A 22212-nucleotide genomic window follows, 5' to 3' on the forward strand; every position below is an offset into this window, starting at 1 on the left:
TATTTTCTCGCCCCATGCAAGATTCCTGCCGGCCTGTACTTAGTTGGACGTTCCTGCGTGCTGTGTGCTCGTTATGGATTTGAACGCGTGCTCATAATGAACTGTGTCATGGTGTTGTTAATTAACCGGGCGAGCAATGCCATTTTAATTTCCTCTCCGACCTTAGATAACACATCAGACACTGTAGCTACTCCATGCATGTACTTGTGGATGAATTTTTGGCCAGGCCTAAAACAGACGACAGTGCTGGCCATGCATGCATGGTCTACACTCTTAGAGTAGTCTGACTGATCTATGTACAGCACGAGGGGGAGTTGATTTAATTTATTGGGTCGGTCTCCTCATCAAGTGATTTAGATATTGCATTCATGTAAGTCAGGTGTTTGATTTAGGAAAAACAAGTATTTTAACAACAAGAACAAATAATTATTTTCTACGAACAAAAAGTTAAACACAACAAACAAATAATAATGCAACAAACAAAATATGACACATCGCGAACAAAAAAAATCAACATCACAGAACAATTTAATCTACAAAACAAATAAATGATTCGGCATTACGAATATTGCGAACAAGTTAGTTACACACACAAAAATGCATCTACATCGCAAAAATAGAAAAAAAAAGAAAAAGAAAAAATAAAAGGTTCGGCAAACACATTATAAGCAGCCCAACATTGGTGACTTACGCAAATACAAGATCTAAGTCACCATAAAAGGAGTAAATCTGTAATTTATTATATTCGAGCATCCCATTTGGCCTTTTCCACTGCATACTTGCAAGTACTGTTCACTGCGCAGATAGAGCAGGGACAAAGATTTCGATGTGTACTTGCACAGCATGGAGCGAAACGTGAACCCAGTAGTCCTGCCGTCCTAGTCGTCCTAGCGGCGGCGATCGATGCTGTGATCGAACCCCGTCCCCGTGGCGCCGGCGGGACGATTGGTTTGGCTTTGGCAGCATGCATGCAATGCATAGCATGCACTACACCCCAAGTGGCGGGGGCACCAGCTGCTGGCGCCGCGCCAGGATGGAGGAGATGCGCCGGCGGGGGGTGGTTTCCGTGCGCGCGCTCAGATGAGACACAGAGCGCCAGCGTGCACGCCACATGGCCCAGCCAACAGTGGTCGTCGTTCCTGCCGGTCGCCGATCGACATGCGACTATGCGAGCGATCAGGATCGGAGCGCGTGGGGCGCGTGTCCTGCTGAATTTCCGTGTAGCCATGCCTAGCCCGGGGACCACGCGGGGGCCGTAGGGACTAGGGCGCGTGCCTGGGCTGGGTCGCCGCGCGTGGCGTTGGCGCTCCGCGCTCGGCACCGCGCGCCGGAGGGGGGGCACCGGCTGACCACCGGCCCATGTCGAGATGGCCGCCGCGCGCGTTCGGCGGGCGCGCCGCGCCGGCCGGGACGAGAGCGAGATCGATCGCGTGCAAATACGCAATGCACTCCAACCGGGGTAGCATCTGGACGTGTAAAAGTACGGCGTTTTCTTCGCTGGTCTCGATGGGAGGCGACAGTGTTGGAAGCACGAGTTCTACTGTTTGTGTGAGGGCCGGCGTGGGATTCGCATTCGCTGAAGCTCAGGAAGTCAGGCTCTTGCTGGCAACTTGCCGTGGTGATGCCTGGTGTGCAGCAAGAGGGGGAGAGCTTGACGGGTCCCGCTAATTTACGGTTGACCGTATGGAGCAGCTCCTTACGGTCGATCTCCCGACCGTTTTTTTTCTTCCATTTTTAGTATTTTTTTGTCGTTTTCTGATTTTGGAAAAAAATTCAGAGAAATTTTGGAGAGAGAAATTTTTTTGACGAAAAAAAGTTAGAAACAAAAATTTGAGAGGTAAAAATTGAGAAATTTTGAAAAAAAAAATTGACATCCAGAATAGAAAAAATTTTGCATCCGAAAAAAATACTTAGGATAAAAAATTTGCATCAAAATCAAAAAAGAAAAAAAAAGTTTTGATAAAATTTTGGACGGTAAAAAAATTTGTTAAATAAAAAAAAACCTACCTCCCCGCCGCCTTGACCCAGCCGCTCCGCTCCTCCGACCGCGCCTCCCTTCCTCCCCGCCGCCGCTTCGCCTCCCTCCGACCCGCCGCAGCTGGCTTCTTCTGTCCCCGCCACTGCGCCGCCTAGGGTTTGGCACGGCAGCTCACGGGGCATCAGGCTGCGGCGCGGAGCTTGCTCTCAACTCCGCTCGGCTCCTCCCGGTCGCGCGCGCCCAGCCCCGCGCTACCCTCGCCGCCTGGCCGCGCCGTCGCTGCCCTCGTCCCCGTAGCCCTGCCCGGCCACGCCGCTGCATCATCGCAGGCCCCGCCCAGCCGCGCCACTCCACCCCACCGTCACCCTCGCCCAACTGCTGCCGCCGCGAGCTCGCCCGGGGGAGCTCGCCGCCGTTCCCCCGAGGAGCTCCCCGCCGCTATGCGCCCCGTCTCCAGAGGAATGGAGTCGGGGGAAAGAAAGAAGAAAGGGAAAGGGGAAAGGGGAAAGTGAAAAAGGGAGGGGGGTTACGGGATCCGGACTGGTGACGGGTGGGTCGACCATAAGCCCGTAGATTCATCATTGCAGAGCTTGACGTCGGGCCCCCGGGGACGGCGTGTCACTCTGTCGTGGAACAGTAACAGTTTAACACCGACAGGGGTGACAGGGCGGGCGGCAGAAGAGATCGCTCTGGGTCTCTAGACCGCTTTCATCGATGGGCCGGGCCTTGCTCAACTTGTTCACCAAGGCCTGCGCAGCCGTCCCCCTCCAGACGGGAGATTCCAATCTAATACTTTCTCTTTTGTCCTAAAATAAATGTATAATTTTGGCTACCTAATCACTCGTACATTAGGACGGAGGTAGCACCTCAGTAACTTTGATCCACGGTGAATATCATCTTGTTGGCTTGCTCCCACTATTAGTGTGGTTATTGGAAAGCCATACGCAGCATTGCTGCGCAGAGTTATTGGACCAGTATGTAATTAACGTAGAGTAGATTATGTTAAGTTTTTTTAAATGCATGTGATGTTTTAGTATTTGAGCTATGATAAGTTATTAGACCATTATGTGATTAACGTATAGTAGATTATGTTAAGTTTTTTTTTAAATGCATGTGATGTTTTAGTATGTTAGCTATGACTGATAGGATGGATCGTACGTAAATATTTATGTGGATGAACGAATGTGAAATTGTAGTATATAATAAAAGTGTAGATTTTGAAATTATGTGCAACTTTTATTTTAAACACTTTTGTATTTGAAGTCGTTTTGGTGTTCAAATTATAGGTACAATGGATCGCATGCAAGTATTTGCACAAAGGAAGTGCGAAAGCGTTTTGAATTAACATTTATGCGGATGAACGAATGTGAAATTGTAGTTTATAATAAATTTATAGATTTTAAATTTTGAGCAACTTTGATTTGCCGCCTCATGCCACTAATATTTTGGTGGCTTTTAACCACGTATTTATGGTGGATTTGAGGCCACCGATGTGCTGGCTTCAAGCCATTTGCTTTTAGCCTTGTAGGTAGAGGCGAGCACACCAGCTCTGCAGCTGTATCTGCATGAGGCTATGCTCAAGCTGCCCCCCCACCGCCCCATGTGCTCACTCTGGGCCCTCTTTATCTTCTCTCATGAGAAAGAAAGAAATTCCTCTCGCCCCCCACGGGAAAAGGAGACTCTAGAGCCTTCGCACCCATGTGCGGCGGCGGCCATGCTCTGACCAGGCCGCAGGGTGGGCGCACGCCTGCGCCCCTCCCATGGCGCTCGCCGGCGGCCGGGGCGGCAGCTAGCGGGGGATGCGCCCGCGCTGAGCCTCGCCGGGGGCTGCGCCGGGCTAGAGGCCGGGCTGCGCAGGCAGCCAGGTCCCCATTCTTTCTCTCTCCCTCTCTCTCCACGGGCTCGGCCGCGGCGGCGGTGGACGTGAGGGCGAGGACGGTGACGACAAGCAGGCGGCGGTGGGCCATCTCGCCGGCAGGATCGGGTTCCCCTGCTCTTTCCATCCCCATCCCCCGCACTGCGGGCGGGCGGGCAGCCGGCCGTAGCGGGTCGGCGGGCCGTGCGGCGGCGGCCGGCGCGGGCGAGGGCTGCGCATGCCGTCGTTGTGCCCTACGCCCCTCCCCATTCTCTCTCCCCCCCATCTCTCTCTCCCGGGCTCGGGCGCGGCGGCGGGGCCGCGAGGACGAGCAAGCAGAGGTGGGCCATCTCGCCGTTGAGAGGCCATCCCCTGCGCGGCGGGCGGGCGGGTGGCCGAAGCGGAGCACGGCGGCCGGAGCGGAGGCAGCAGCGGCGCGCGGCGGGGCTCGGGCAGCGGCGGAGCACTATGGCGGCGTAGGGCGTTGCCATGGCCGTTCGATGGCTCGATCCAACGGCCGTTCTTTTTTTGGGTGACGTGGCGTGATGAGAAGTTAGGGAATGAACCCAGGTTTCGATATAGAAGATTCACAATGTAGATATTATTATTAGAGACCGGAGCATGAACAGCGCTGAAAGTGTGGGGTGTAGGCGTGTAGCACTGTAGCTGAAAGTGTTGTGCACTAAAGCTACGCGATATGTGTGAAAAAAGTCGATATTCATTACTCATTCATCGTTTGTTTTGTTTTATATTAGTGCATTGGCGTTCTGCTATTCAAGAGAAAGAGAGCCAGCAAAAAAAACCCACTCCGTTCAATTTAGAGGGGCAAATTGTCAGTTCCATCGTCACTTAAGCACATTCTTATGCTGACCGGACATAAATAGCATAAAGCGAATTAAGGAGTACAAATTTAAAAAGCAGCGGCACAAAGCAATGGTCGGGCCAGCTGCAAAGAGGGTGTTTAGAGTGGATTGACATTATTATCCCAACTCATAGACCCACATGTCATCCTCTTAATCGCTATGTTCTTCCTCACGAGTTGCCTCCATTCCCATGCCTGTTCTACTTCTCTCCTTCCCAGTCTCCATTCTCGGTGTGAAGGGGCGCAGCGCCTCTGCGATCGCCAGCGGCGGCGTCTTGAGCCGCCTGTAGGAGTCCTTCAACGTCTCCAGCCACCGCCACACCTACCGTAGCCCGAGCGCGTACGGGGCTCATTTCCATTGCTCAAGGAGTCCTCGACGCCGGCGAGGCTAGTGGGAGGGCGAGGCCGGTACGGAGGAAGGGTCCGCCGAGCTCTACAGGTGGCATGAGGGGGGGGAGGGGCCGGTGGGGCTCCACAAGTGGTGGCGGTGGCGGTGGCAGTCAAGACAGAGGGAGGGGACGATGGGGCTCCACAGGGGGTGACGACACCGATCAGGGATTTAGGGCAGGGAGGGAGGGGACGGCGGGGCTTGGTGGCGGTAGCCACAGAGGGGAGGGTGGGGCTGGCGCAGAGGGAGGCGAGGGGCGGCGCTCTGTAGGTGGTGGTGGCGCCAGCGGCGAACAGGGAAAGGGGACGCTCGGGAGGGAGAGGTGCGAGGGGAGAAAGAACAACGAATCGTTTTTTTTTGTAATGGATGGCAATGGTGGGTAATTACTGTGACACCCCGGCCCAGGGCTTAATAGGATTAATAGGATACTCATACCAACAATTTGTAACTTCTTTTCCGGAAATCGGTCTCCAAAGAACTCCGAGGTTAAGCGTGCTTGGCCCGGAGAAATTTAGGGATGAGTGGCCGACCGGGAAGTTCTTCCCGAGTGCGCACGAGTGAGGACAAAGTGTTCAGAAAAGACTGGTGTTGGTCTGTGAGGACAGTCTATGTCCTAGAAAACAGCTAGATGTAAGCGGGCCCGGCCTCGGGGAGGCGGGACGTTACAATTACCTCACAATTCCATGCCTAGGTCTATATTCGAGCTTCCTTGAGTTGCAAAAGTGGTGCTCCAGAACTCCAAGAATATTTGAACTACTATGTCCTAGAAAACAGCCAGATGTAAGCGGGCCCGGCCTCGGGGAGGCGGGACGTTACAATTACCTCACAATTCCATGCCTAGGTCTATATTCGAGCTTCCTTGAGTTGCAAAAGTGGTGCTCCAGAACTCCAAGAATATTTGAACTACAACTTCACAGTTTTGGAGCTCCGTAAAGTTTTGGGGTTAAACTATTTGGCTACAACATTGTTTGGAGTTGTTGAGGAGTTCAGCTCCAGAGCCATGACAAACAGACTTTAGTCACGTTTCGTGCTTCCACTAAGGCTGGTTCCAACGGGGGTCGGTACCGACCCCCGCCGGTCGGTACCGACCCGGCTACCGACCCGCGCCGGTCGGTAAGCGCGGAAACCAAGAGCGCGGGGCGGTAGCACTACCGACCGGCCGGGCGGTCGGTACCGACTGGCGTTGGAGCCGCGCGCGGTCGGTACCGACTGGTCGGTACCGACCCGGCCGGTCGGTACCGACCCCGCGTCCGATCGGCTGCCACGTGACGCTCTGTGATTGGCCAACGACTGCCACGTCAGCTAGCCGTTGCAATTAGCCGTTTTTGACCGTTTGGACTCCAAAAAATTCGAAAAAAATTCCAAAAAATCACAAAATTCGTAATAAAGTGGTTTTGCAATTTTTATGTAATTTCTGAATTTTTAAATTTAATAAAGTGGTTTTGCTGTGTCAATTTAAATCATAGAGCAACGCGTTCTGAAATGGTTAAGTCTGGAATGGAGAAGCTGACGTGGCGCTGATGTGGCTGTGGGCTGAGGCTGCAGGCTGACTGATGGAGCGCTGGGGTCGAGTGGGCTGGCGAGAGCTGACGTGGCGCTGACGTGGCTGTGGCTGTGGGCTGGGGCTGCAGACCCGCTGTTGGAACCAGCCTAAGGAAGATGCAGGCTTTTATCTCTTTATTAGTTCACTCCGACAGCTGTATGTTTCGAATTTTTAGTTTTTGAGTGGAGCAATGTTTCAATTTAACCACGCGTGGACGGTGCTGCCAAGCCCTACGGCCCTACCGGACTGTGATGGGCTGAAAGATGGCGACTGTGGCCCCCCTTCATTTTTTTTTAAAACTCATTTCTTTCTTTTTTAGAAAAGCCTTCCGCTTCATTCAGGCGCTGCAGAAGAAGCTCCAACTGATTGGGCCGTAGGCCGTGGGCCTCTGTGCAAGTGGCAAGCCAGCCGGGTGGGTTGGGCCAACAATCATCATCTGTCAGCCCACGATCCAGAATAACAATCCCAACTGTCCTGTCCGTGGTCGTTTGGTCGACGTGGTCATCCCCTCCCACGTCATGAGGACCAATCTGCAGCGCCCCTTCCCAATCGGACGGCTGTGGAGGCTCCCAATGGCCAGGCGATTTTTTCTGCGCGTCCACGACCCACTTGCCCGGGCCCACGCGCAGCGAGCGTCGTGCTCTGCTGGCCATCTAACCCCCTCCCGCTATTAGCCTGCCCTGCCCATCGCCTCTCTACTGCTCCCCGCGTAGTACTCGTGCTGGGAGATCCCATCTCTCTCCTCCTCTCCCATCCTCCGCTCGCCTAGGGTTTCGCGCCCTCGTCACCCGGCGAGGCCCAGCCCGGCGTAGGGCGGTCGTCTGCATCGCCGGCCAGGTAGAGCTGCTCGCACCTTACGGCCCTGATCTCGAGGTGATCCAATGGTTACCTGTACCCGATTCGCGTGCTGTTGGCGCAGATCTGGTTTGTTTGCCTGGCGATTTGTGTCGATGCTCGTTGATCTGCGGCTCGTTTGTGCTTGTCGTTCCTAGATGTTTTTGCTGGATCTGTGGAGGGGGGGGGTGCGCTTATTGGTTTGAATTTTCGGTCCCTTCGCTCCGAGATCTGTAGGTGTGGGGTTTAGAAGCGTGTCATGCGGTTCGAGGGTTGCGTTTCGAAGGATTCGACATACTTTTATGTGTTTGAGCTAGTAGGTGAGACGTCCAGATCCATATGAATCTAGGGTGCTAAGACGGTTAATTGGTAGGTATGTTCGGTATAATTCTGATTCGCACCTGGTTAAATAGTGCGAGTATATCTTTGATTTGAGCGTTGAATAGTTTCCTTTACTTAATTCGGGGTGTCAAGCTAAACAGTCATGCAGATTATAGATAGAGCTTACATTGAACGTCACATAACTTGGTTCGGGTACTGAGCTAATTCACCAATGAAGATTACCAACATACAGAATAATTTCCGTATCATGCAAATTGTGTGGCCTTCTAGCTGGGCTGGCAAACATTAGGTGTTACAACAAACTCACTGCTTCGTATTGTGCAGCTTATGTCTAGCTCTAAATCACTTTTCTCAACTAAATTTCATCTATCGAGTCACTACAAGGAAACAAGTGTGTTAATTTGCAAATTATGGAAGGGAAATTTCTTCTGTGCTCGTTTTTTTCATTATAAACGCAAACGCCTAGCAGTTATATTAGCTTTGGTTTTTATTTTATTGCTCTGCTTTTCCTTTATCTGATTCTGAATATACATACTTTAATAAATTCATTTACTCTAATGGATGTATCTTATATATTTATCAAAATTATGACTGCCCACTAGACTAGGCGGAATAGATATTGTACATATTGCTGATCTATATCTTTTCTCTTAATATAGAGAGATGGCTGGCGGGTTTCGAGTACTGCATCTTGTCAGGCCCTTTCTGGCTTTCTTGCCAGAAGTTCAGAGTGCTGATAGGAAAATACCATTCAGAGAGAAAGTGATCTACACCGTCATTTCTCTCTTTATTTTCCTGGTCTGCAGCCAGCTCCCGCTCTATGGCATTCATTCTACTACTGGGGCAGACCCTTTCTACTGGATGCGTGTTATTCTTGCATCAAACCGTGGTACTGTTATGGAGCTGGGTATCACTCCAATTGTGACATCTGGGATGGTGATGCAACTTCTAGTGGGATCAAAGATTATTGAAGTTGACAACAGTGTGAGGGAGGATCGTGCTCTGCTGTAAGTACTGTTGAATAGTATGATCTCCAATTTTACTTTTATATGAATGGGTCAATGTCCTTAAGAACTTGCTTATTTTTGTATCTGGTGATTTTCTCGTGATGCATACTTTACTCTTCTACTCAGAAATGGTGCTCAGAAGCTGCTTGGTATCCTCATTGCTATTGGAGAAGCTGTGGCATATGTTCTCTCTGGAATGTATGGCAGTGTGAGCCAACTTGGCACTGGGAATGCTATTCTCATTATACTTCAGCTTTTCTTTGCTGGCATCATTGTCATCTGTCTGGATGAACTCCTACAGAAAGGCTATGGTTTGGGTTCTGGTATCTCTCTGTTCATTGCTACTAATATCTGGTAAGCATGTTAAATGTCATGTCTCGATGATGATTGATTTTGCTATTATGTACATGCTGTCTTATGGTAAACTTCCTCCCATGTAGTGAGAACATCATCTGGAAGGCATTTAGCCCAACAACCATCAACAGTGGGCGTGGTGCTGAATTTGAAGGGGCTGTCATTGCTTTGTTCCATCTTTTGATTACTCGAACTGATAAAGTCCGTGCTCTACGCGAGGCTTTCTATCGTCAGAATCTTCCAAATGTGACCAATTTACTTGCTACTGTCTTGGTCTTCCTCATAGTTATCTACTTCCAAGGCTTCCGTGTTGTGCTTCCAGTGAGATCAAAGAATGCTCGTGGTCAACAAGGCTCGTACCCAATCAAGCTATTCTACACTTCCAACATGCCTATCATTCTGCACTCTGCACTGATTACCAACCTCTATTTCATATCCCAGGTACGGACTTCAATTCCAGTGCTGTTGTACAATTGTTACATGAATGTGGAAGGGCTAAAAATACTATTATTGCAGCTTCTCTACAGGAAATACAGTGGAAATTTCCTTGTTAACCTTCTTGGGAAATGGAAGGAATCCGAGTACTCTGGTCATTCTGTTCCTGTTGGTGGTCTTGCTTACTATGTTACTGCACCATCAAGGTGAATAATTAGTTTCTTTTACATTGCTGCCTTCTCTTTTACGATTCGTTGCTTATGATTTTGTTAACAATCAATGAATTATTAACCATGCTTACTTCAAATGTTCAAATTTGCAGCTTGGCTGATGTTCTGGCAAATCCATTCCATGCATTGTTCTATGTGGTCTTCATGCTGTCAGCTTGTGCTCTCTTCTCAAAGACATGGATTGAAGTTTCTGGTTCATCAGCAAAGGATGTTGCTAAGCAGCTGAAGGTAAAAATAATGCATATCCGTGATCTGTCTTTCCCCTCCATGTGTAGCATAGTTCATGAATCATAACCTTGCAAGGGGCACATGCTGATGTATTTGTTTGGGTCTATATTACTTTAATTTGTCGTGCAACTATATAATCTGCTGCTGGTTATGCACTAGAAATGTTAATAGTATGATAGTATACATTGTATTCAAATGCAAGATTTCCGTGCTAATCCCTTACCCTGGCAATTCAACAGGAACAACAAATGGTGATGCCAGGCCATCGTGAGTCAAACCTGCAGAAGGAACTGAACAGATACATCCCCACTGCTGCTGCATTTGGTGGAGTATGCATTGGTGCATTGACTGTTCTAGCTGATTTTATGGGCGCAATTGGCTCAGGAACGGGTATTCTGCTTGCTGTCACCATCATATACCAGTACTTTGAGACATTCGAGAAGGAAAGGGCAACCGAGCTTGGTTTCTTTGGTTTCTAATCTCCTTAGCAGCAGGAGCCGTAATATGGGTATAGGCTTAATCTTCCTGCAAGTCACAGTACTGTTTGGCCGGCTGTTTATTGTTGTAATCGGAGAGCTTATAGTCAGCTTAGGTTGCAGACTAATTTACAGAGGGGATCAAGGAAACTAGTAGCAGGTTCTGCATGCGTTTTGAGGCCAGTATGGTGGCATAAGTTCTGCCAAAGTACAGCCGCAGTCATCATCAAGTATGGTGGCATAAGTTCTGCCAAAGTACAGCCGCAGTCATCATCAGTTGGCCTTTTTCAGTCTTTTTATGTTTTGACTATAGTGACCCGGATGATTTTGGATGAATTTAGTTATCGTGAACTGAATATGTGTCCTTATTTGTTTGCGATAATGATCGTACTAATGTTTATGGTTCTTTTTTTTTTGCGACAATGATCTTATACTAAATAAATGCAACCTCCGTTCCAAATGTAGTTCGGTTTGACCTTTTTGGATTTATAGTATTATTTGATATGTACCTAGATATATTGTATACGTACGTGCATAGAAAACTCTATGATTTTTAGTCAAAATGATTTACATTTTGGAAGTCAAAACGATTCACATTTTGCAACGGAGGGAGCATATATTTTTGTTGGATAAGTATTTGTACTCTGTATCCCACAATTTACGTGATACAAACTGAGCCACTATCTGTTCCACGTTTCGTTGCTCCTTTGCAAGCTAGATGACCACCTTTTGCTGGAAAAAAAAGATGTCATTTGAGCGAGACATCGGATCGAGTTAGCTGATGCCTGTTTTTATTAAATAGAATTACTCCAGCTTTTAAAGAAAGCAAATTTAGCTGATGCCTGTTGGCCGACCGTTTTGGGAAGGAACGGTTTGAGCCGAAGTGCAGCAAAGTTTCGGGCTACTTGAGGTCAAATTGTTGGGTGAAATGCTTCCGGCAGGTCAACAACTTTAAATTGATCCACGATAATTTGGATAGTCTACTTTTTGCCATCCGGCAGGACTTAAAGCTGATTTCTGATGACTCAGTGAGTCTACTTTTAAAAGAGTCTAAACTCTTTTTTTTAGTCTACTTTGGACCGAGTCATCATAGATTACAATCTCGGTGCGTCTGCTTTTGACATTTTCTGAGTCGTAGACTCAAGGTTTTCATGTTCTGGACATCGCGCAGAGATATCAGGTGTTGCTAAGTCCAGTAGAACAAAGGGCGGGCTACCTTCGTTCTCAATCCATAACAGGACGCGGTCATCGTTTGGAGAGACAATCAGTATCACTGAAAGCAAACAATTTGTAATAACCATTTAAAAGAACAAGTAAATAGACGAGCGTTTTCTCTTTTGGTGGTAGACGATGTAACAAGACGCTAATGGACCTCGTCAGTATCAAAGATGTACCCTTGTCCGTAGGCAACTTATAAGTTCTGTGTGAGCATATGCATTTATAATATGTTTCACAAAACAAATAAATAAGCACATTTTAACAGTTTAACCTACAAGCTTCTACCGGGTACAAACAAGTACAAATATATATGGATATGGTATTATTGAGGTACCATTAGAAGCAAATGTCACGAATTTTCTCTCTAAGTGATGCGGTATACAAGTCCACTTACAAATTATTCGCAGAAAAGTCAGCAGAGGAAAAGAATCAACTCACACAAAATGTGACAATTACATGCCTCTACGCAGAGAGAGACCATGCACCTGCCTTACAAGTATTTCTCTACATCTTTCGCACCAGTTTAAAAGAATTGTCAAATATGCCGTTTGCCTTGCATGAGTGTTGAGCCACATGAAAAGTAAGGGTATGCCTGTGAAAAAAAAACCCTCGATCTGGTGGGGCAACCCCCCCAGCATTAGAATAAGGTCTTCCAGACCGAGAAAAACCCCGAATCCCTGCCCCACCCTTACAGATGAGATTTTTTTAACCCCACCTGAAAATTCGTTCCGCGGGTAGTCGAACCCAGGAACCGAGGAGGTGCTAGTTGAGCCCATCCAACCAAGTCAGCTAGAGGGTCGTTCGCGTGCACCTTTGCACATATTGTTGCTATTGTGCCTGCTGCTCTCAGAGCTTCTTACCGTATTGAAATATGGATGAGCCTGCAAACATATATATAAAAAATATGCTTTCAGCATAATCTAGTTTTAAAGTAATAAATGTTGTAAAAATGAATCTACTTTTCTTCATGAATGTTGGCAAGAGAGAGATACCATGGTTTCCTTTGCTGTAGGCCTTTCCTGGTGATCGTACCGGAGTAGCTTATCGATCAAATCAATAGCCTATAAAAGGTAGAAACTTTGTCAAACACACACGCGCACGCGCACAAGAAATGAGTAGTAAAAGGCCACATTGATCAAAAGGGTCACCTCGGGGCTAACTAGGTGTCTGTTCCTAGCGTTGACAAACTTCACCCATGGTTTCCTATTATGTCTGCAGCCATAAAAACTTAGTTAGATCATCCTACATTAAAGAACATTGATAGTCTGCAAGATTATCCAAAGCAATGACCTTCCAACGAGTCTTTCCAGCTGTGGGTCAAGCTGGAGACCATATTTGTCAAGATACTCGTAGAAATCTTCTGTGCCAAGAACCTGCAGGACAGCAGCAGTGATTGCATACATTACTCACTAAACAATATTCAAACAAATCAGATATAACCTGCTTTCAAAGATCCATTTCTTTGGGAAATGCAAGATTAAGGGATGAGAGGAAATTGTAAAACCAGAACAGCTAGGGCTTAGGATTTTATGTTTAAGGGTTTCGTCAAGGTCATAACTGCAACTGTGGTGCACCATATATGATATATCCAAGATGTGGTAGCTAATCTAAATGAACTCATAGGCAAAACAAGGAGATCATAGATAATTGTAATGGACACAAAAGGCCATTGCAACATCTAGACATACTTTTATATTCTGATTAACATACACTCATGAGAGTTGGACTATGATTTATTAAGTTCGCAATCAGAACAACGCATACGACTAATATATTGGCATCTGAAAAAACAACAATACACAAAGCTAGTGCAGTAACGTTTTACATGCAGTCAGTAATTTTCTGTACATGCAAGGCTATGATGGTCTGCTAGACTGCTACATTGGTCCATATAAAAGATGTAGACAAAACATATGAACTTGCCATTACTGAGACTCTAAAGCAGAGATATTGTGCTAAATTGGTGCAAAACAACTCATATGCAAACAATAATTTCACATGAATCAATTAACCTGTGCAATTTTAACAGGATAAATTAAATTTATGCAGCATCTAAAAACATAATCAAGTGGCAACTAATTACTTAATTAGAGTAGTAATTAATCATCAATGTACCATTTCGATTCAGCCAAGAAAATATTTTGAAGGATGTTTCCACACAGAGAAGCTTTAAACTTACCTCGGTTATTTTCACTAACTGGTCATAATTATCCTGGCCACTAAAGAACGGGTCCACTCGGAATATCTGTTAGAGAATCATAATGGACATCAACAGAGGTCTTATAGTGAAGATAATTTATTGGGCCTTGTCACTTACCATTGCTGCAAACATGCAACCAAGACTCCACAAATCCAATGAGTAATCATAATCTAACAAATCCACAAGAAGTTCAGGACCCTTGTAGCATCTGTAAATAGCAAAGGACATGGTAATCCAAGGAGAGAAAGAAGGCAACGCGAGGCAGCAAGAGAGTAATATAATTTTCAAGAGACAGAGTACACATTAATTTACTATTTATATTCAGGGTTAACATAACCTTCTGTGGAAAGTCCAGCACTCATATGACATTCAAATGAGAGATAAGCCAGAACTAATATAAAGATGCATTAGTCTATTATAATTAAGTCCACACGAGAATATTTATATTTTCATATTTTTATTAGCAGTGCATAACTGCTACCATGAATATGTGGATAAATACAACTTTATGAACAACCCAAACAAGTCCACGAACCGACAACTTTCAAAGCTGGGGAGCTGGGACAGCTGACCTTGAAGCAACTCTAGCATTATATTCCATCTTGGGATGGTAGAACTCTGCAAGACCCCAATCGATTAGACGAAGCTGGCGTTTTTCATGGTCAATCATGATATTGTGAGGTTTGACATCTCGGTGCATGATACCCCGTGAATGACAATAATCTAGTGCCTACACAAATACCTGGAAAAGTTAAGACCATCAAGTCGAATGCAGCCTGAAGGAAATAGGAGGCTAGAACATTTAAGTTGTAAAAATTTAAGTTGTAAAAATGCAAAATGGACAGCTAGCTCATCAATAAAAGAGAGCACCACATACTGCACTTTCATTTGGTCTTTATGATGCCCACCCAAATACATCAAAGTTTCATTTTCTTTTGGTCTAAACTCCAAATATCTTTATGACAGTTCTACATTTTAGTCCCTCACACGAATTATCAGCTAAAGGAATATAAATAAGACCATACTTATCGGCCCAATGTGACCCTTAAAATTTCTAGGATCTGTGATATGCGAGAAAAACCATGGGAATTCAATTTTACTTTCAAAATCAAACAGGTACATCATGAAAAGAAGTTGATATTGGAATAGCTGAACCATGAACAAGACGACATAAGTAACAGATACGAGAAATAATGAGGTCCAGAATCCAGATTCTTGCCTTTAATAATTCAAAAATATAATATCTGATATCATAATCAGATAGTGTAGGGTAGAGCACTTTGAAGTCAGTATTATTGACATATTCAAAGATCAGACTAGGCGTCTTTGATTCCTCATCTCTGACAACATCAAGCAGCTTTACAATATTTGGCCCTCCATATAAGTTCTGAAGTATTTTTATTTCCCTCTTGATCTGGATGATCATAAAAGAAACCACATGAACCACTACAAAGTCACAGAAATCTAAGCAAGTAGAAAAACACACATACACACAAACATCAATTTCGCTCAAATAACTTCAAAATTATCCAGTAAGCCTAAAAATGATCAAATAACCACGAGTAGATGCCACAGAAAATTAAAATTTATCAGTTTTTTGCTCCTATCTTACTCTTTTTTATACAAAAAAAACATAAGATGCCCTTGTTGTGAATTTCTTGAGTATGAACAAGATGATATAGCCATACTCCCTCCGTCCCAAAAAGAATGCAAATCTCGTTTCTCGAGAAGTCAAACTATTTCAATTTTGACCAAATTTATTCAAAAAATTACTAACATTTGTGTCTCCGAATAGATGTAGTATAGAAATATATTACATGATTAATCTAAAGATACTTATATTGTAACACAAATATTAATACTATTTTGTATAAATTCGGTCAAATTTGAAATTGTTTGACTCCTCGGGAAGCGAAATTTACATTCTTTTTGGGACGAAGGGAGTACAACAATCCTGAGCAACTACAATGTCTCCAGCCAAGATAAACTAACGAAGGATTTACTCAAACCATATTGTCTCGTGCTCAAAACAGCTGATACTGGTGGTCATTCATAAACTCTAACCTAATAAATGGCAGCCACTGCGTTTCCAGTTTTACGATTCCAGTGAGTAGAAATGCAACAACCACCACAACAGAGCATTGCAAACTTTCGTCACCTTCTTCTTCTTCACGGGCTTGAGGATCTTAATGATGCACCTCTCATCGCTCCCAGGCTGGAAACCTTCAAACACCTCGCTGTACTTTCCCTTCCCCACCTTCCGCAGCACCTCGTATCCATCCTGCTCCCTGTACGCACAGGCACATCAGAACAACAACCCTACCTCGCCCCCAAATCTGGAGACCACGGACGAGCTGAGCTCCAGCTCCGTGTGCCTACCCCCACTGGATGTCGAGCGACTCGTAATCCCAGTACTCCTTGGGCCGCTGGGCGTTGGCGTCCGCGTAGACGCGCGCAACGGAGGCGGCGCCCCCGGGAAACCGCGTGGCCCGGCCGAAGCGCGGCGTCATGGGGAGCGGCGCCTCAGCTGCGGCGGCCGCGGCGGCGGCGTAGGCCGTGGGGGCGACGCGGCGGCGTAGCTGGTGGTGGCGAGCGTGGCGCGGGGCCGCGGTGGAGAGGAGGAAGCCGTGGGGCGCGGCGGCGGCGGCGGCGGCGGCGGCTGATGCCGGAAGCGGGAGGACGCGGCTGCGCAGGGCGCACCAGGCCATGTAACCGCGGCGCGGGGGGCGGAGGGATCCGGCCGGCCGTGTCGCTGGCTGGCTCGCTGCGGCGACCGAGTTCGGCTGCGAGAGCAAAAGCACGCCGTGGCTCGGTGGCTCCGCTCGCCTCTCCCGGCCCCGGGTGGTGGGCTCGCTTTCTTTCGCACGTAAAAATCTCAAGAAAATATCCTCGTAATCGCCAGCCCGCGATTACGAGGATGGAGTGTTGGCCCGGCCCTGATACTCGGAGCATTCATTCGGAAATCCTCTATATCTTTCACAAAATTTTTTCTTCCCCACATTCCAATATTTGATATTCGTGCAAATCATCTCAACCGTTGGATCTCTTCAATTCTAACCTTCTTCCTCCTGCTCCCCTTTCCCACCATGCGTCATCGCCGCGCCAGAGCCCGCTGCGCCGCCTGCCGCGTCGTCGCGAGCGCCGCGCCTGCACATCCGCTGCCGCCCGCCTGCCCTCCCTGCGTTGCCGCTGCTGCGCGCCGCCGTTGCCGACAGAATTACTAGTTCAGCCCACGGCAGCACTAAGGACAGGGGCGGGCCTACTTGGTATGCATGGGTATTCATTGAATACCAAATATTTTTGCTAATTTATAGTATCTAAAGGTATAACTCAATGTATATATATTAATAATAGGTATAAAATAGCCATTTTGCTCTTCTCGCATTGACTTGAGCCGCGGGCCCGAAAGAACATGAGGGGGTTGGCCAGTGCTCTCTGCACGGCGCCTGCTGCTTTGCTGTTGCGTGCTGCTGCTGCGCGCCGCGCCCGGACACGCCGATGCCGGAGAAGAAACACCCTCGCTGGAGAAAAAATCTTCAACATTTCTATTTCAACATTTTATATCTCCAATTTCAACATTTTGTCTTCACAGTTTCAACATTTTGAAAGCTAAATGTTGAACGTGTTTAACAAAATGTTGAGTTAACTTAACTAAAATATTGAACATATTTACAGTAAATAATTAAGTTAAAATAGGCTTTAAAAATAAATGTCTTATCTATCTTTCATTTATATCTATCTTTCATAAGATAGAGCCCCCGCATTCATGCCCCCCTCCCCTGCTCCTCGGAGCTCGGCAGCAACTAGACGCCGGTTTCGCCTGCCTTCCAAACACGCCGCCGTCTTCAACCCTTCTTCCAAAACGGACGGGGGAAAGCGAGAAAATCCCGCGGGCAAGGGCGCGCGCGCGAGCTGCCATGGATGCTGGGGCTGAGGAGCTCGGCGGCACAGCTCAGCCCCAAGAGCAGGTCAGTTTCGCCGAACCCTAGCACCTCGCCTGCCTCTAGTGGGACAAGCGACAACCATTTTTCTTAACTGGCATTGGAATTCCTCGCTGTATAGCCTTGTAGACTGTTCGTGCCACATGTGCGGTGAGTTTATGTAATCGAAAGCATATTCTGCGACTGGTTTCGTGGTAATGGGGAAAGCAGGGGGCTATTGCGTCTCGCGCTTATACTTTCGAGGTACATTTTGGTCAGCCTGCGCACCAAGAGGTGTCTAGTTCTTTAGTTCAGTCATTGCAGTTGCTCATGCTGCCCTGCCATGCTGGAGCTTGGAGTTTAGGCACGGGATGCGCTGAAATGACCATGCCCGCGTAATTACTTACTCATACAGAAATTTAAGCTTGAACTGACAAGTTATCCAATGTTGGTCATTATAGCCATTTTGGTTCAGCATACATGCATAATCACAGCTAACCATCTACTCACTGTATCTGGAGCAGAACCTTGACCCTGGTCCTGTTGATAAATCTGTCCTGGTGGAACAGGAGTTTCACAAGTCAGAAGCTATATTTGTTGGGAAGGTAACAATTTAAAACTTGTCCTTAATTTTTTTTAAAGGAAAACTTTTCCTTAAATTTTGATTTATCTGCTTATTTCCCATTAATACGTTCAGTTCTCAGTTATTGGGTCTTTAAAAAAAAGAGTTTTCTGTTAATGATCTTATCCTGAAAATAAATGCAGATCTACAAACCTGTTAGATTTATCGAACATGGCACCAGACTTAACCAGTGGGAAGTGAGACATAAGGGAATGCTTGCGCTATTGCAGCGTTCTGGATTTTACCACCTCTCTTTCTTGAAGCGGGTTCAGTTGGACCATGCATTTTTAAATGCATTGGTTGAAAGATGGCGGCGTGAAACACAAACATTTCACTTGCGGTTTGGAGAAATTACAGTGCTCTTAAAGGATGTGGCAATTCTTACTGGGCTTCGTGTACATGGTGCTCTTGTCACTGGCCCGGCAAACTGTAATTGGGAGCAATTATGCACACAGCTTCTGGGTCAAGAGCCTCCACAGATCAAAGGTGGTTCTATCAACATTGCATGGCTCCATGACACTTTCAAAACATTACCATAAGGTGCAAATCAGTCAGATGTAGAGTATGCTGCACGACTCACGAGCGTACATACTGTACCAAATCGGCTGCAGTTTATTTCCTGATCCGAGTGGAACTAGAGTGCACTTGCGATATTTGGCCCTACTCCGTGATTTTGATGCCTCAGGAGAGATGGCCTGGGGGGCTGCTGTTCTTGCCCACCTCTACAGAGAACTTGGAAAGACCAGCATGAAGGGCAAAGCGAACTGCTGTGCGTTTCTCACTCTTCTTCAGGTAGTATGTCTTCTTAGTTTTGCAGAAAACTTCACTCTCGATGCATGCTAGACCTGATCGATGCAAAAACATTGCAGATATGGGCATGGGAGCATATCCAGATAGGCTGTCCTGAAAGGCTAGAGAATAAGGCTCTACCCGATGACTTGCCCCTTGGATGCAGGTTTTTTATAGCTCAGATTGTTTTTTATTACCACTTCTGTTTACTTCAATATATGCTCCATGATATGAAAAACATCTGATAACTAGATGGAATGTTGCCTTCAAGAACCGTGAAAATGTCTGATCCATGGACCATGAGTTCTACAGGCATCGGCTCGATACTATATCAGATTCTCAGGTATGAGTTTCATGACTTCAGGATGTGCATTTGTGCTGTTAGATGCTCACAAAAAGGAGTTGAAATGATATCAGTAGTATATTTTGAATGTTTTATAGATCACATGGGACCCATACACACCAAACCTGATCGCTGGGCTTCCTGCAACATGTACATTTGGATCTGCAGTTTGGAGATCAAGGACTCCATTAATATGCTTCCAGATAGTGGAAATGCATGTGTCTGATCGTGTCTTACTACAATTTGGAATGGTGCAGCACATACCAGACCTGGTTGAGGCTGTTGAACGTGTTACAATGCAGGGTAAAGCTGATCAAGATTGGCCTACTTACCATGATAAGTACATTAAACAATGGCAGAACAGGCTCTTCTCTGTTGTCGAGCAACAGGATACAGGGAACTCAGATCCTACTCATGCAAGGAATCGTTACCTTGAATGATATTGGCGAATTACACGTCGATGGATCTCCACTCCTGTTGAATGTCCAGTTATATCGTATGAGTTATCTAGGCAGGCTGGTAAAATTCTGGTAATAATTTTTAAATGAATTTTGCATTCTGTTTGTGCTAAGTTTAATGTCTACATGTCATTCATAAACACTTTCAACCACAAGCAGGTTGATTTGGTCAATACAGTACATGGACGAATTAGAACTTTGTTAAGTGAAACTGATGCAAAAAGAATGAAGGAATCACTTACTGACATCGATGTGTACATCACTGTTAAAATGGCGGAGTCTAAGCAGGTTGCTCTCTCACCGTGTCTTAATGGATCTATTTACTTAAATTGCAAGATACAAAACATGCTTATGTCCTCAGTTGTCGTGCAGATTATGCAAAGTGGTGTTCCAGCTGGCATGGGAATTGGGAGTGCTGAATCAGCCATGATCTTTTCAAATAACGTGGATCGTCCCCAAGCTACTGTTGCGAATATGCAACAAATTGGTGATGATCATGTCGAGGGAAACACTATACTGCAATTGGATCAAATGAGGAGAATTCAACCCACAGTAGGAACTGCTGATTTAGCACCTCTCACTACAGGTGATACCACAAGCAACAAAACTGAGGATGCTCATCCACAGGGAGATCCTCTTGATATAACCATGACAGAAGTAAATCTCCAGGACATTATTAGCACACCTGTTGAGGATGCTATGACAGATATTATGAACACATCTGCAGAGGATGCTACACTGGAGGATATTTCAAATTCAGAAATGAAGAATGATTATGCATCCATAGCGACTGTGGAAGTGCAGGAGACTGTTGGATCAGTGGACCAAATCTACAAAAAGGTTACATCTGAATTGTAGGAGTTTGCTGGTGCACCTTTGATTAATGGTAAAATTGATGAAGTCATTATTGTATTTTTTTGTACAGTTACATGGTGGGGATTACTCACATAATTTTGGTAATTGCAGGTGAAGGAACGGTGTGCAAACCTTCAGTCCTTCCAGAATTCGAAAAGATTTTGGGTATATCATCAAATAATGAGCACTTGCAGAAGATCACGGGTGCATCTGAGAACGATGTTATAATTGAGGAAGCTTTGGGGACAAGATCAAAGAATATTACAGGTCCAAGAACGATGGGTTGACCTTTTAATGCCAGTAGACCTGGAGATACCTTGAATACATCTAAGAAAAAGTTCAGTTCAGTGCCAAGTGATGTTGAATCTCCCTATGTCTCTGAACAGGAAGAACCTGATGCTGCAATTCCAGGCCCTGACAAACAGCAAGATGCTGTCCAGACAAAGCTTGAGGACAATGTTGCTCAGGGTGGAGCCGATGCTATGCAAAATCAAATATTTCAAGAGAATACCAAGGACCCAATTGAAAATGGCCATTGGCAGAAACCTGTTGCTGTACCTGCTGAAGATTTCCCTATCAGTAGTGCTGGAGAGGTAACTCAGAGAATTGTTAATTCATTCACTGGAGAAGCAAATGATACAGTTGGAAAGGAGGAATCCGCTGGGGATGAGGACCTTGGCAATCTAGGTCCAAACAAACTATCTAAAAGGAGGAAATTGATGGTTCTTTCCCACGAAAATTCTGAGTTTTGTTTAACCATAGAGGCTACTAAAATGGAAACTGCAAAAACAGAGGAGAAAACAGATCAGAATGTAAGAAGTGGCAGTGGCCAGTTGATAGCATTCACAAGAAGGAAACGAAAGCACTTATGCAATCACCGCCCTGACTCCTAATACTATTTTGTTACTTTAGGCAATATTTTGAGAAGCTTTTTCGCTTATGTATGTTTTAGAGTACAATGGATGTGAATTCAGAATCTTCTTACCATGATGTGCAGCCAAGGCGTCATGCCAAAGGAATATCTGAATCCTTTTCAGATTAGGAATATCTGAACCGAGATGTGACTAAGATTGCCAGGACTTGTTGTTCCTGTAATATTCTCTGACCGTCTTCATCTTGCAGGAGCCAGAAGTCGAATATCCAGTCCCCAGTATGAAAATATGGCACTTTTCTAAATCTCTGCATTCCAAAATACAAGAAATTCTAGATTTGCTGTAAGTCGGACTTCTATAATTTTGACCGAGTTCATTTTAAAATACATAATATGAAATTTGT

The 22212-nt window shown here is 46.0% G+C and overlaps 2 protein-coding genes and 1 long non-coding RNA gene across 6 annotated transcripts; 2 read left to right on the forward strand and 1 right to left on the reverse strand.

The window, feature by feature from the left end:
- Positions 1-7291: 7291 nt before the first annotated feature.
- LOC120649665 (protein transport protein Sec61 subunit alpha-like) lies at positions 7292-10996 on the forward strand. 2 transcript variants are annotated; one of them, XR_005665332.1, is made up of 8 exons: positions 7292-7463; positions 8462-8809; positions 8936-9163; positions 9250-9604; positions 9680-9804; positions 9921-10056; positions 10296-10762; positions 10810-10996. XR_005665332.1 is itself a non-coding variant. In XM_039926523.1 (7 exons), exons 2-7 carry the CDS (start codon positions 8466-8468, stop codon positions 10533-10535), a joined length of 1428 nt encoding a protein of 475 aa, XP_039782457.1. In that variant the 5' UTR covers positions 7292-7463; positions 8462-8465; the 3' UTR covers positions 10536-10952. The 2 variants fall into 2 exon arrangements, 1 of the variants encoding a protein (XP_039782457.1); XM_039926523.1 differs by having other exon boundaries at positions 10296-10952.
- A 1061-nt stretch (positions 10997-12057) lies between these two features.
- Positions 12058-16784, reverse strand: LOC120649666 (casein kinase II subunit alpha-like). The gene is made up of 10 exons (XM_039926524.1): positions 16330-16784; positions 16109-16238; positions 15170-15364; positions 14523-14680; positions 14068-14158; positions 13930-13995; positions 13041-13123; positions 12899-12962; positions 12743-12811; positions 12058-12631 (listed from the first exon to the last, which is right to left on the reverse strand). The coding sequence occupies exons 1-10, from the start codon at positions 16656-16658 to the stop codon at positions 12536-12538; spliced, it is 1281 nt and encodes a 426-aa protein (XP_039782458.1). The 5' UTR covers positions 16659-16784; the 3' UTR covers positions 12058-12535.
- Positions 16785-17737: 953 nt separating this feature from the next.
- Positions 17738-22027, forward strand: LOC120649667. 3 transcript variants are annotated; one of them, XR_005665335.1, is made up of 9 exons: positions 17738-17918; positions 18395-18475; positions 18636-19284; positions 19362-19447; positions 19534-19624; positions 19723-20154; positions 20242-20370; positions 20455-20968; positions 21049-22027. It is a non-coding gene; the product is annotated as an uncharacterized LOC120649667 (long non-coding RNA). The 3 variants fall into 3 exon arrangements; XR_005665334.1 differs by having other exon boundaries at positions 19362-19624; positions 20239-20370; XR_005665333.1 differs by having other exon boundaries at positions 19362-19624.
- The last annotated feature ends 185 nt before the right edge of the window (positions 22028-22212 follow it).

The sequence above is a fragment of the Panicum virgatum genome, chromosome 9K (assembly GCF_016808335.1).
Source record: "Panicum virgatum strain AP13 chromosome 9K, P.virgatum_v5, whole genome shotgun sequence".
Lineage (NCBI taxonomy): Eukaryota > Viridiplantae > Streptophyta > Magnoliopsida > Poales > Poaceae > Panicum > Panicum virgatum.